At 32.8% G+C, this 13,821-nt stretch overlaps 1 protein-coding gene across 2 annotated transcripts in view; it reads left to right on the plus strand.

The window, feature by feature from the left end:
• The window catches only part of MAN1A2 (mannosidase alpha class 1A member 2), a 164,076-nt gene that overhangs the window by 111,124 nt on the left and 39,131 nt on the right, over window positions 1-13,821 (plus strand). For both annotated transcript variants that reach the window (XM_060027860.1, XM_060027852.1), the window contains exons 9-10: window positions 4,541-4,656; window positions 8,486-8,705. In XM_060027860.1, coding sequence (XP_059883843.1) covers window positions 4,541-4,656; window positions 8,486-8,705 — 336 coding nt within the window. The remainder of the gene's footprint in view (window positions 1-4,540; window positions 4,657-8,485; window positions 8,706-13,821) is intronic.

Below are 13,821 nucleotides of genomic sequence, written 5' to 3' on the forward strand. Positions count from 1 at the left end.
GAGTGTTGGTGAGGATGTGTGGATAAATTGGAACCCTCTCACACCGCTAGTGGGAATGTAAAATGGTGTAGCCACTGTGAAAAACAGTTTGGTGGTTTCACAATAAGTTGAACATAGAATTCCATATGATCTAGCATTTCAACTCCTAGGTATCTACCCAAAAGATTTGAAAGCAAGGACTCCAACAGATACTTGTATGCCAGTGTTCACAACAACATTATTTGCAATACCCAAACGTAGAAGCAACCAAAGTGTCCAAGAGATGGATAAACAAAATGTGGTATATACATTCAGTGGAATATTATTTGGCTATAAAAAGGAATAAAGTTCTGATACATGCTACAACTTCGATGAACCTTGAAAATATTATGCTGAAATGAAAAACACCAGTTGCAAAAGGACAAATACTGTATAATTCCAGTTACATCAGATATCTAGAGTAGTCAAATTTACAGAGACAGAAAGTGGATTGGAGGTTACCAGGGGCTTGGATGGGAGGAGAATGGAGAGTTATTGCTTAATAGGTACAGAGTTTCTATTTGGGGTGAAGAAAAAGTTTTGGAAATAATGACAATGTTTGTACCACATTATGAATGTAATTAATGCCACTGAATAGTACACTTAAAAAATGGTAAAAATAGTAATGTTCATGTTATATGTATTTTACCACAATAAAAAATTGCAGTAAAAAACAATTCTTTCATTCATACTTGTTTTTTCCCACAAAACAAATCCAGATGACTTCTTTAGAGTATGTTCACTCTCAGCATTTATTAATTTTGAGACTGTTATAAAAAGAGCTATTCACTGGTTGTTTTGACAAGAGGTCTTTAAACTTCTAGGGGAGCTATCCTGATATCCCTTTAGCAGCTGCAGTCCTTTTAAATTGTCCAATTTATTCCTTTTAGTATTTTTGTATATTTCGTATCAGTTTCTGAAAAGTGTATCAAATTCCATTATTATCTTTGAGCAGTATACATCTGTCATAACTATAAATAGTCTGCAAAACAAACAGTGAATTGAACTGAAATTTAACAATTCAGCTTTGGCTAACTGTATTATAATTAGAGTAATGATAATGTCTGTGACATGCACACAGCAATCACAGAGAATAGTTATGGTAATTACCTTCAGGAAGAGTACTTGGCAACAGATATAAAAGAATATAGTAAGCAACCTAGATTTAAAGGCACATCATTAATATCTTTTTTTTTTACTCTATTTTTCACTAGTTTTCTAAGTACAACACTTAGCCTATGCCGTTTAATGACTTAAGTGAAGAAAATATAGGAAGTTTATCATTACTGATTAACTAAATTTTATACTACTGATTTAAAAACTGTGAAAGAAAAGCAAGAATGGGTATAATATTTGGAGTTAGAAGACTAATCCAGGCTTTCCTGCTTAATAATTTAGATAAGTTATTTAACCTCATGCCTTTGTTTCTTCATCTGTTCTAATTGTACTTATTTTAATAAGACAGTTGTGTGGGTCATATTTATGAGATAATAAATATATTTGAAAATGCTTCATAAACTATAACACATGATACAAATATTTTTATTCTAGAATTTCTTGTAAGAACACTTCAAGAATTAACTTCTTAGAAACCTGCCGTTAACTTCATGACATGCTAAGACAGATAATATGAACCATTGGTATTTAGTAATACTTTATAATGTGTTATCAATTTCTGAATTTCAAAAGGACCTTGGAGTGACATGGTTCATCAGATTTGACATCTAGGCAGGCATGGTTCAGTGGTTCAAATAAGAAAGTCAGACTGCTGGGTGATAAATTCCGTAGTTAACCAAGGATTGCAGGCGTCTGCTGTGTATTCATTTATTAAGCATATAAACTTCCACTGGACCTAGAGTCTAGAAGAGCTGGAGAGAGCCTGTCAGGCAGGAGTGAGACTACATCCTGTAACCTAAGTAACCTGTAACTAAATCTCTAATCCCTAGCAATAATTAACATATCTAAAAATCATTTCCCCTAAACCGTGATGCCAAAGACTTTTGCCTTTTCCATCTTTTTCTTGTTATTTCACCTACTTTAATTTTGTTATGTTTTCTTTTCCTGCTCATTTATTAATCCTTAGATCTACGACATATCCAGAAATATATGTTTGAGACCAAAGTTGAGACCAAATATATGTTTGAGACCATGCTCCTAAGTACCATTTGTGTCCTTTGATCATTTCATACATTCTCTCTGAGTAAACTCCATTATGGCTCAAATACACTTTTATAAATCCCAATTTTATAACTCCCAAAGTTATATCCCCAACTTATCTCTCTCTGGATTTCCACATGTTTGTTATATCCATTTAGCTATCCAGCCAGTCCCTCAAATTCAGCATGCCCAAGATTCACACTCCTTCCACTTTAAGCCATTTCCCCCTCTAGTATTCCCAGTTTCAGTGAAGAGCACCACTGTTCACTCATTTGCCCCAGCAAGAAATCTAGACATCATCCATGATTTCTCTTTCTCCATTCTTTCAGTAAACACCTGATAGATATCAAACCAAAAGAGTGTGGTAGAGTTAAGAAAAATTAGATTATTTTAAGATGTTAATAATAAGAGGTAGTTTCAGTTGAAGGGTAGAGGTTGATAAACCAAGAGGGGGATTCCTGGAAAGGAAGCAGAAGTGGTTAGTGTCCAGAGCTAGATGGAGTGCATAGAGTAGAGAAGGAACATTTCTTCCTCTTTAACAGGCAAAGGGAATAGATAAATTGATAGATGGGGGTATAGGAAGTTGAAAGATACATTTTTGGGGTGAATGATCTGTATTTTTTATGTGAATTTGAAGGCTTGGTTGTCTGCTGAGAGTAAGGAAGAAGGTAGAGCTGTAGAGGCCTTTTGAAGAAGAGATTTCAAAAATCTGCTTTAGGGAATGGGAAAGAGCACTAATCAAGGGGTCATAGAAAAGTTGACAAGCAATGCTGAGGTTCTCATTGGCGGTGAAAATTGTGAATTTGGGGATAATAGTAGAGTAGACTGACAGGTGGGCCGATGTTTTACTGGTTGCATGCAATAGGTGAACAGTGGTGTGAGGATCCTGAATGGTTGGACAAGAGGATCACCTGTTGCTTCCTTTCCTAACCAGCCTAGACTGCATAGGATCCAAAATAGTGTGAGAATACGCGAGCACGTTTAGTCTTCTGTGTTACCTGTCCTACAAATCCCAATACTTGTATCAGTGTAGCCATGTACCTTTTGCATTCATCTACAGAGTCAGCTGAGGATTGCTGATGAAAATCATCAGTAATACAGGGTAAAGTCACTATAAATTTATAATTTCCAATTCTAACTGGATCACCCCTCACAACTCTAACTTTGATCAGTTTACTTTCTTATTCTTTACTCTCCTTAAGTCTTATGTATAAACCTCCTGTCCATCCTCATCTGTCTTTTGACTGTTTCTTTATTTTCAATTTCCTGGGCAGTTTTAGTTTAGGTGTGTCTTTAGTAAAAAGTATTTATATAGATTAATAAAATAAAACTTAAAAAAATTCCTGTGTGAGAGTCTCAGTTTAGTTTAAAAGATGAGTTTAATTTGATTTGTTGATGTTACTGATAGGTTTGGGCTGATTCCAAATATCCTTTTTATTTTGTTTACTCGCTTTTGTAAAAACAGTTTTATTAAGGTAAAATTGACATAAACTGTATATAATAAAGTATACAATTTGACAAGCTTTAAAGTAAGTATACACTTATGAAAACCATCACCACAATCAAAATAATTAACATATCACCCCAAAAGATTTCCTCATACCCCTTTATGATATTTTCCTCACTCCCTTTCTCACTCCTTCCTCGAGCAACCACTGATCTGCTTTCTATCATTACAGATAGGTTTGTTGTATTCTCTACAACTTTATATAAATGCAATCCTTTATATGTACTTTTAATTTTTGTCTGACTTCTTTCACTCAGCAGTATTATTTTGAGATTCATCCATGTTGTGTATATCCGTAGTTCCGAGTACAGTTCCACTTTGTGGAATACCACAATTTGTTTATCCATTCACCTGTTGATGGACATCTGGGTTATTTTCACTTTGGGGCTGTTACAAATAAAGTGCTTTGAACATTCACACACAAGCCTTCGAGTGGACATGTGTTCTTCTTTCTCAGGAGTAAATATCCAAGAACGCGATGTTTGTATCGTATGGTAGGTGTGTATATTTATCTTTTTAAGAAACTGCCAAGTTGTTTTCCAAAGTGGATGTACCATTTTACATTGCCATCAATAGTGTTCTTCCACATAATCACCAATACGTGAAAAAGACTACTAAATATGTGAAATACCACATCCAGGACAAAAAGATATCCTAGAAAATTGGATACATATTTGAGGAGAGTGATTATGGTAAACTCCTACTGGACTAAATTTGAAGTATGTTGGAAATACGGCTGTCACTATAATGTTTAAATTATTGGTCTTAATATAGTCATTGTAATTAAAAAACATTATTTTTTATCCTCTGTCTTCTCTTTCTTCCACCTCCATCCTTCTCTTTTCTCTTTTGTTGCAGATCATACATCAGTTGGCGGGCTAGGAGACAGTTTTTATGAGTACTTACTAAAAGCATGGTTGATGTCAGATAAAACAGATCATGAGGCCAGAAAAATGTATGATGATGCTATTGAGGTAATTATTATCAGAACCTTTACCTAATTAACATATCGAATATATGATGTATTTGATAGAAATTGATGAGCATCTGTACATATTATATACATTCCTTAGAGTTTGTTAGTATTTTAATAGTCATATATTAAGTTTTTCTTTATTGTGGCACTTTAAAGAAATTGTTGAGGAATTTAGTGTAACATATTTATGTATGAAAATTTATCTTAATTACTTGTAGCTATTTTCTACAGAGACTGGAAAAGCTAACTTCACATACTTTTCCATAAACATTCCTTTTTTGAAATGACCCATTAAACCTACATGTTGAGAGCCTTATGGGTAAATAATAAGGACAAAACACTTTTATAGTACTTTTTACATGCCAGGAACTGTTCTGACCCCTGTTCTGACCCCTTTTACATATGTGAAATCATTTAATCTTCTCTACCATTTTGTACATGAGGACCTTAAGGTGCAGAGAGGTTAAGTAACTTGCTGAAGGTCGCATAGCTTAGTTAGTGATGGAGCCTGGAACTCGAGTCTAGATCCAAAGCCTATGCTCTTAACCACTATTCTGTATTGTTTTATATTTATGTAACCCCGTATCACAGTGTAAAAGTTTAAAATTGGAACAAGTTTCATTCTTGGAAACACTTATATGTGATACCTCCAAGTGGAAACTATGAAATAGAAAAGTGATTTAATTACTTTGTAAATTATTTGCTTTCTGATCTAGTATAAACCCCTATCCCTGTAATAATTTAATCACTTTTAAAAATTGTGTATTTTGTATGTAACACCATTTCTGACTCTAGTCAATCATCCATACTCAAAGTTACAGTTGTTTTGTATTTAAGTTAAACCAAGGATCTTATTACCCATTTATATCCTTACTTTTTGAGGAACTAATCTCTATAGTTGTTTATAAAAATGCACAGGAGTTGAACTAATATGTGGCATTATAGTGCTTCACCCATTGTAGGCATTCAATAAATGTTTCTTGAAGGAGTGTGTTGACTAAGAAATTGAACTAAATTGATGGGTAATCAGGAATCTCCACTTCAGTATGTGACTTCTAAAATTCTTTATGAAGACCTGTATTTTGAAAAGTTGTAGAATTTTATTCTGTTATTAAACTTTAAACCTAGAAATTTTTATGATGCAAGAAAAGTCATTATCTAGGAAGAATGTAATAATTTTAGAATTGCAATGTTGGAAACAGCCACCCTTAGTCATTCCCACTAGTCTGTGGGTTCCTTGAAGACAGACTAATTTGTTTATTATTGTCTAGTATGACCTGAAACAATAGGTATTCAGTAAGTATTTGATAAATGAATGACTGTATTTACTGTTTTTATTTTTGAGAAAGTGTGACATGTCATATACCACGTAATCATTTTTTCTTCATAGTTCGCTGCTTGTAATATTTTGAATCTAAAACCATTTTCTCTTGTTTTGCATAATGTTTCCTAAAGGAAAAAGAACATGATATTTGTCATTGCTTTTTAAAAAATTTATTTTTCTTATTATCTGTTTTATACATATTAGTGTATATATATCAATCCCAATCTCCCAATTCATCCCACTCCCACCCCCCTGCCGCTTTCCCCCCTTGGTGTCCATACGTTTGTTCTCTACATCTATGTCTCGATTTCTGCCTTGCAAACTGGTTCATCTGTACTGTCATTGCTTTTTAAATCATATATTTTGAAAAGCATGATACCTGTTTTGAAAGTTAATCTCATAAATTAAAATTATTTTCCATGAATCATCTGCTATATATGTGTCCTAAAAATCTTTCTATATTTGTATTCTGTGTCCTGTTTTTATTAGTTCTTAAGTCTAAAATGAGCACCTACTAAGTGTGTTTAAATAACCAGTTGGCTAACTTTCATTTTGAGACATGTATGCAGTTTTTGCGATGTTAATTATCTTCGATGACTGTTAATTCTGTTAGGAGACAGTATATACAAATTGTAAAATAAATGACATGTGGTATGCACAGAAGAGATAGGAATGATTATGAATTTTAAGATCCATTCTAGTTTGAGATAAGTCATTTTTTTAATTTGTCTTTCTGAACTAATATATTTAAATTATTCCATCCTCATCTTACCTTCCTCTACACTTATGGCTACCCATATTCCTGGTTCCTACATCTTAGCTTTCTTTTTAAAAATTATGTAGTTATGGGTTTTATATTCTGATCAAGTTTATATTTAGTCTTTATTTAAAATAATGAAGAAAAATTATACCTTTTTAAAGGTCCCTTTGGAGCAAGAAATTAATGCCACTATTTATGAAGATTTGTTTAACAATTTTTAATAGAAGAGCAATAATATTACTCTTAACTGCCATTCAAAAATTTTTACATAAGTTGAACTCTTAGACATTTGTCTTAATTTTACTGAGAGAAGGGAGCCATACAAGAAATTTCAGGGATCTGTAAGTGAATTGTTGGTAAAAAGTTTACCCACATGTTAGAAGTAGGGAGGTCCACAAAGATGAAAAACATTGGCCCTTTACTCAAAAAACTAATGTTTTCATTTGTGCTTCATAGTACTATGGTTAAAATAAAACAACAATAAACATTTATAATCCAATGGTGGTCCCTTATTATTTTACTTATCAGCTACCCCTTCTTCCTCTAACAAGTCAAATACAATTATCAAAGAGTACCATTTATTTATAAAATGACTTATTAATTGAACAATTGTTGAATGCATACTACACTTATAGGGTTTGTGGAGTGTAAGATGATGAATAAGGCATAGTCCTTGTGTTTCTGTAGAACAAACATTATTGTGATAAAGAACATAGAATAAATTTTTCAAAAGCTGATTGTTATTGAGCTTGTCAGAAAACAGCCCACAATAAAAATGTGAATTGAGTCTTATTACTTTTTATTGTCAGGAAAGTATAGTATTTAATTATGTATAATAATTTCTACCAAAGAGAACTGAATTAATGCAATTCCTTATACTTTTACAAAGAAGTGCCTCTAAAGGTAGAGAATTATTCTTTAGCCCCTCTCAGCAAAGTCTAAGAACATGGTCCAAAGTTCTTAAACTATTTCATTTTTAAAATGAAATGTGATTGTTGGACTCTACTTCGTGTTATATTCAGGTTTAATGTAAAATATTTATCTTTCCATTCCCACTGCTTTAAGGAAAGTTGACATTTCAGAAGAAGTAAAATTGACATTGTCCCATGGCCTGTCTTAACCCTGGCACAGCATCCAAAACAAATGCCTAAGTCTGTGAAGTAAGGAACTAAGGAGTTAAGTTTGAACTTTCAACTGTTTTTCTAAGTTTTATAACATATAATGTATCTCACCTAATATGCCTTTTTAAAACACTTAGACAACATGTATAGTTACATGAAAAAGAAACCATTTTAACTGATTATCAAAATCACATTTTTCTGATTAACTTGGGTGTTTTCTTCCTATTCATTTTTTGTTGTTTGAAATAGAAAATAAACCGGTAGAGCCTCTGGGTTTTAACTTGTCATCCTGACCTCAGCTCACTGATTATTATGAATTTCATTTAGAGCAAGAAGAAAAAACCTGTAATATGGGTAGTGTTGTGTTGAAAGGTAATCTTGAGGCCAGTCTCCTGTCTCCCACCTTGTCTCATTATACTTGTGATTTGGATATTTGTTCAAGATGATGTGTAACTTGATTGCTCACTCCTAAACTTAATTATTGTAAATTAAGTCTTCCAGTTTGGGAAAGTTACAGCTTTGTAGAATTTCATATTACCAAGGTTTTGTGTGAGAATGATGTAGTAAGTTTGAATACTAACACTTTTCCTCTAAAATTTTGAATATCTACTCTTTCTTATAGGCTATAGAAAAACATCTTATTAGGAAGTCTCGGGGAGGTCTTACCTTTATTGGAGAATGGAAGAATGGGCACTTGGAAAAGAAGATGGGGCATTTGGCCTGCTTTGCTGGGGGAATGTTTGTGCTAGGAGCAGATGGTTCTAGAATGGATCGAGCTGGACATTATTTAGAGCTAGGAGCGGAAATTGCACGTACATGTCATGAGTCATATGACAGAACTGGTAAGAATATTAATAATGCTAATTACTTAGTCTAAAATAATTTCTAAGATAAAAATATGTCCAGGAATTAGAAGGGAAATAAATAGGCAGTTTTTACTTCAAAATAATTTATTCTAACACAGTAAATTTTCTTAAAAACATGAATTTTAATTCTGAAAATAATGTTCCTGCATCTTTCTAAATTATTATTCTGAATTCTGTTTTTGTTAATAAAGATTTTGAAGAAGTTGTTTTAAAGACAATAGGTAGGGCTTTTAGGGATGTATGGGCTAACGTTGTTTATTTTAATATAGAAGAATCCATTTCATCCATTTATTTCAGCTTCTGTAAAATCAGTTGCTTAAAAGAATACAGAGTTGATTTAGGTTACACGCCTTGCCAATAAAGATATTAGTTATATTGAGTATGTATATAACTGTATGTTATATGTATAATTGGTATGTAGATAACTAGTAGTTTGTCTCTTGGTCAGTTCACCAATAATTTTAAGTTGTTTGTGCCTTTAAAAAGAACCTGTTATGTTGCTTTAGGCAAGTATGTGATATTTCTGGGCTTCAGTGTCCTTACCTAAAAAAATGAGACGATTCTCAGTTTTACAGGTGACAAAAATTGGTTCCTGGGGGCAAAAAATATCTTTAAATATAAAGCATACACACACACACACACACACACACACACACACACACACACACACACACACACACACACACACACACACACACACACACACACAGTCATAGATAGATAAACAGTATATATTTGTTAATAATATTTCATGGAAGGAGAAGGCAATTAGGTTTAAATAAAAGCCTGGAGAATAGGGTTGAGAAACACTGGACTAGGTCTTCCAAGTTTTTCTCTGGCTTTAAAAATGTATTTTTAAAAAATTATTATTATTATTGTTATTTTATTTATTTATTTTTGGCTGCGTTGGGTCTTCGTTGCTGCGCTTGGGCCTAGTTGCTCCACGGCATATGGGATCTTCCCGGACCAGAGCTTGAACCTGTGTCCCCTGCTTTGGCAGGCGGATTCTTAACCACTGCTCCACCAGGGAAATCCCAAAAATGTATGTTTCTATATTAAATAATGGAAAATGAGTTCCCTGAAAAACTAAAAACTAGGAATTTCTGATTGTGATTTCAGAAGTTGAATTGTTGTTTTAGTTAAATAACTGAATTTATGTTTTAGGGTTAATTTATCATCAGGTACCATGAAACAAATATGGTTGGCTTAAAATTTATCCTAGTTCATAAATCTGTCAAGTTATTTTTATATAATAAAGAATTGAATTTGTGGTGAAATTGACCCCTCAGCTCTCTCAGTAACCAAATCAAGGATTCCATTTCGTGACAAAATATAACTAAGTCAAAGGGACATTGAAGCAGATGTTATTTTGTGGTGGTTTAAGTTAGTATATAATACATCTAAAGTCTGTTATCTGAGTTACAAATAGAAGTTAAAATATATTGTCATGATGTCGGTATAGAATATCAAATATATACTTAAAGCTGAAATTAGTAAAACATTGAGGACCAGAGTGGATATTAAGTGTTTGTACTAGGACCCATGATAATAAGACTTGTTGTTATGCAGCTTTTGACCACAAATCAAATACTAGATCTAAAATAGTAGCATTTCATGCAACAGATGTATTAAAATATGGTATATTATGGTTATTATATTAATCATTCACTCCATTAAACATGGAGCACATATTATGCGCCAGGCGTTAATGCTGGATTCTTACAGGTTGAAGTGTGAACAAGATATCTTCCCTGCCTTTGAGAAATTCATAGAATACCAGAGTTACGAAAGGATGCCCTATATTTCTGACTTTCACATTTCATACTGATATGAAACACTGATATTATGAAAAGAACATGTGAACTAGGATGCAAAAAGCCCCTGTTTCACTATTTATTATCTATGAGCTTTAGGCAAATCATTTAGCCTTCCTAAAGCCTCAGTTGCTCCATCTGCAAAAAGTTGGGGTAATAATACCTACGCTGTCTTCCTCAGAATGTTGTGAGTACAAATGAAAAATTTTAAAATGCAGTCTCTGGTTGTTGCTGTCATGCTTGTTCTGACATCATTTTCACATTGCCAGTCAATGAACCTGTGACCCTCTTTGCCATCGTATGCCCCAAAAGATTACTATTTGGTTTGTATCCTATATTTTCACATCTTTCACTGTTTTTACTTATCTTTAATCTCACCTTAGATCCTTTAATTAAGTAGTACAATTCTAGTTTTGCTTACTTCCTACCATTACATCTTCTGCTGTATTTTCTTATAGCTAGGCTATAATTTTTGGCAACCTTGTTTAAAAATATATTCACTTCTTAGCAGTTATTTGGGCTAAATTCATACAATAATTACTGCCTTGGGATTTTACTTCAGTTTGTTGGAATTATAATTAACATTATTTCAAAATCTGGTATTCTTCATATATTCCACTTACTGATAAACATGGCCTGCTGCTTAATACTTAGCTGGGTTTGTAGGAAATGTTGCTGAATCTTTTCATGAGACTGAGCAGTAACTTACTGGTAGTTAAACATTATTATGTCTACATGGGAAGCTAGTTTGATACATTGTTTTAGTTTATTCTGAGGTAAAATGCAAAATTAATGCCCAAACTAGATCTTAGACTTCCAAAATATAGTACCTTCTTGATCTGGGTTTCTAGATTAAAAAAAAAAAATTGCTGAACATCATTAAAATAATGACTATTATATAACTTAATTTATTTCATATTGAAATTGGATAACACCTTTCTTAGACTATGTGCTATCGCATTTTGGGGGGAAATTTAATCTCTTTAGATACATATAACATGTCCAATGGACAAAACATCCATTGAACATGGAGTAATGGACATATTTTAAGAGTTTCTACAACTATTTTTTCCTTAAGAGAAGTTAATAGGAGGGAAGGATACAGGAAAATAGTTTAAGTTCTTCCCTTACTATTAGCCCATTCAAACTGTATTCAGATTGCCTGTCCCAGATATTCCTCATGCTTTTTAGCTTTTGTTGAATTTCTTTTGTTGACTTAAGTGTACTTATTTTTCCATCTCTACAGATTCTGCCTGTCTTGGAGGACTCATGAATATTTTTTTTCCCATGACTTTACGGACTAATCTGTACCTTCTTTAAAATTATCTTTTATTTTCTTACAACTGACTTTTAGCACATTTGATACTTTACTTCAATTGTTTTCTTTGTGCATGTCTCTTTCCTTTACCTACATTATATGATTTTTGCATCCTCTAGAGTTCTTTTTACCTAGACACTAAATTATTTATGATTTTGACTCAATTTTTACTTGTTGGATTAGTTATTTTCCTTTTAGAAATGATATATCAAATATAAGTGGGAAATTTAAGACAGGGAATAGAAATTAAGTGCAAGGTAGAATGTTATGAAATTATTTTTTATAGCATTGCATAGACAGAAGAGCACCTAAGAAATAATGCCCTCAGAAACATGAAAGCAATGATTTGACAAAAATAATGGATGTGGTGTGTAATATATTACATATCACATACCAATGGTATGTGGTATGTATATGTTACATACTGCATACCAATGGCTGTGGCTTGTATGTTTTTTACTCACCAGCTCCTCACAGAACAAATATGTTATCTTTCTGGTGTGTTTTATTTGTGAAGTTATGAATGACTGATCAGTGAAATAAAATTTTTGATAAGAAGTCTAAAATATTAGTTCCATGCAGCCAATTTCTACTTCAATTCAGGTGATAATATCATTATAATTACAGAAGTTATTATCTAATTTAAAGTTAGCCTTAAGAGTATCATTTGAAAACTCTGTATGATCAATTAACACTTGTAGTCTTTGAGAAAAGAAAAACAAGAAATCCAGACAAAATGACTTATCTTACTATTTATTGGATTACCATCATCTCAGTGCTTATGATGTTTGACTTTTATTATTTTTAAAACATTTATTAAATGACAAATAATATTTGATTGTATGCCAGACCTTGTCAATAAGCTGAGCAGAAGTTTTCTTACAAAACATTGATAATTTCTTAGTTAGTCTTAACCTCAAATCCCATTGAGGAGGTGGTCAGAGCTGTATGAGCACACATAAAGTTTAGCATGTAATTTCAGAGGCTTCTTTGGCACACATTAATCTCCCTCTCCCAAAGCCTACCGTAGAGTTCATGATCCTCAGGTTAAAAACCCCTGCTTAAGTTCTGCTTTAGTTCTCCAAGACTTAGCAGTAAACAAACTGTGAGTATTAACTCTTCTGGATCACACGCCTTGCTTTTAATAGAGCTATCTACCATCACTATAGTGTTTCTGGTTTTGTGTTTTTTCTTGGGGTTGGGGAGTGGTACGAAATGCTTTATTTTCACCTCCTTTGAATTGTGATTATTTGGAGTTTATGGCATCACCCTTGTAATGCTAAAATTTGGCTGCTGCAACACATGTCATGCCAACAACTGTGGCATGATTTTGTTTATGGTATAGTTCTTACTCTCCCTTTTCTGAGAAAATATAAAAGTGCCCAGCATTTCTTGAAAGAGGCAAGAGACTTTGAAACTGTTTGCCACTGGTACAAACTAGTAAAAAGAAAGAAAGATGGCAGCTGAGAGTGGTAATTGTGTGTGACTCCAGCACCCCAGTGGAGGATGGTTTTATATTGCCAGGTTTAGGGTTCTGGGTGTGATTAGAAAGAGGTTCTTAAAAAGCCTTTCACGTAGTGCTGTATTCCAGCCTGAATGGAAGTCATATCATTTAAGGAGTATTATGTAATGTTGAAATATATGTGTTATGGCCATGTTTTAAAAAATTTTTTATTTTTATTTAACTATAGTTGATATACAATATTGTGTTAGTTTCAGGTGTTTATTCAAACTGATAAATAGGCAATTTACTGATGAAATTCTTAGTGGTTGGCGTTTTGAACCTCTTCCTAGCTGTATATACAGAAGCTATAGGCAAAGAGAGATGATTTTTAAAACTGGGTTAAGTTTTAAAAATGTATTGTTTCTTAACTGTGGTATGCTTTAAAAGGTTAGGGACTAACTAAATCTAATTCAAAATCTGAGCTCTAAAATGTTTTCTTATATGTATGTGTTATAT

This window comes from Delphinus delphis, chromosome 1 (genome assembly GCF_949987515.2).
Source record: "Delphinus delphis chromosome 1, mDelDel1.2, whole genome shotgun sequence".
In the NCBI taxonomy this organism is placed as follows: domain Eukaryota; kingdom Metazoa; phylum Chordata; class Mammalia; order Artiodactyla; family Delphinidae; genus Delphinus; species Delphinus delphis.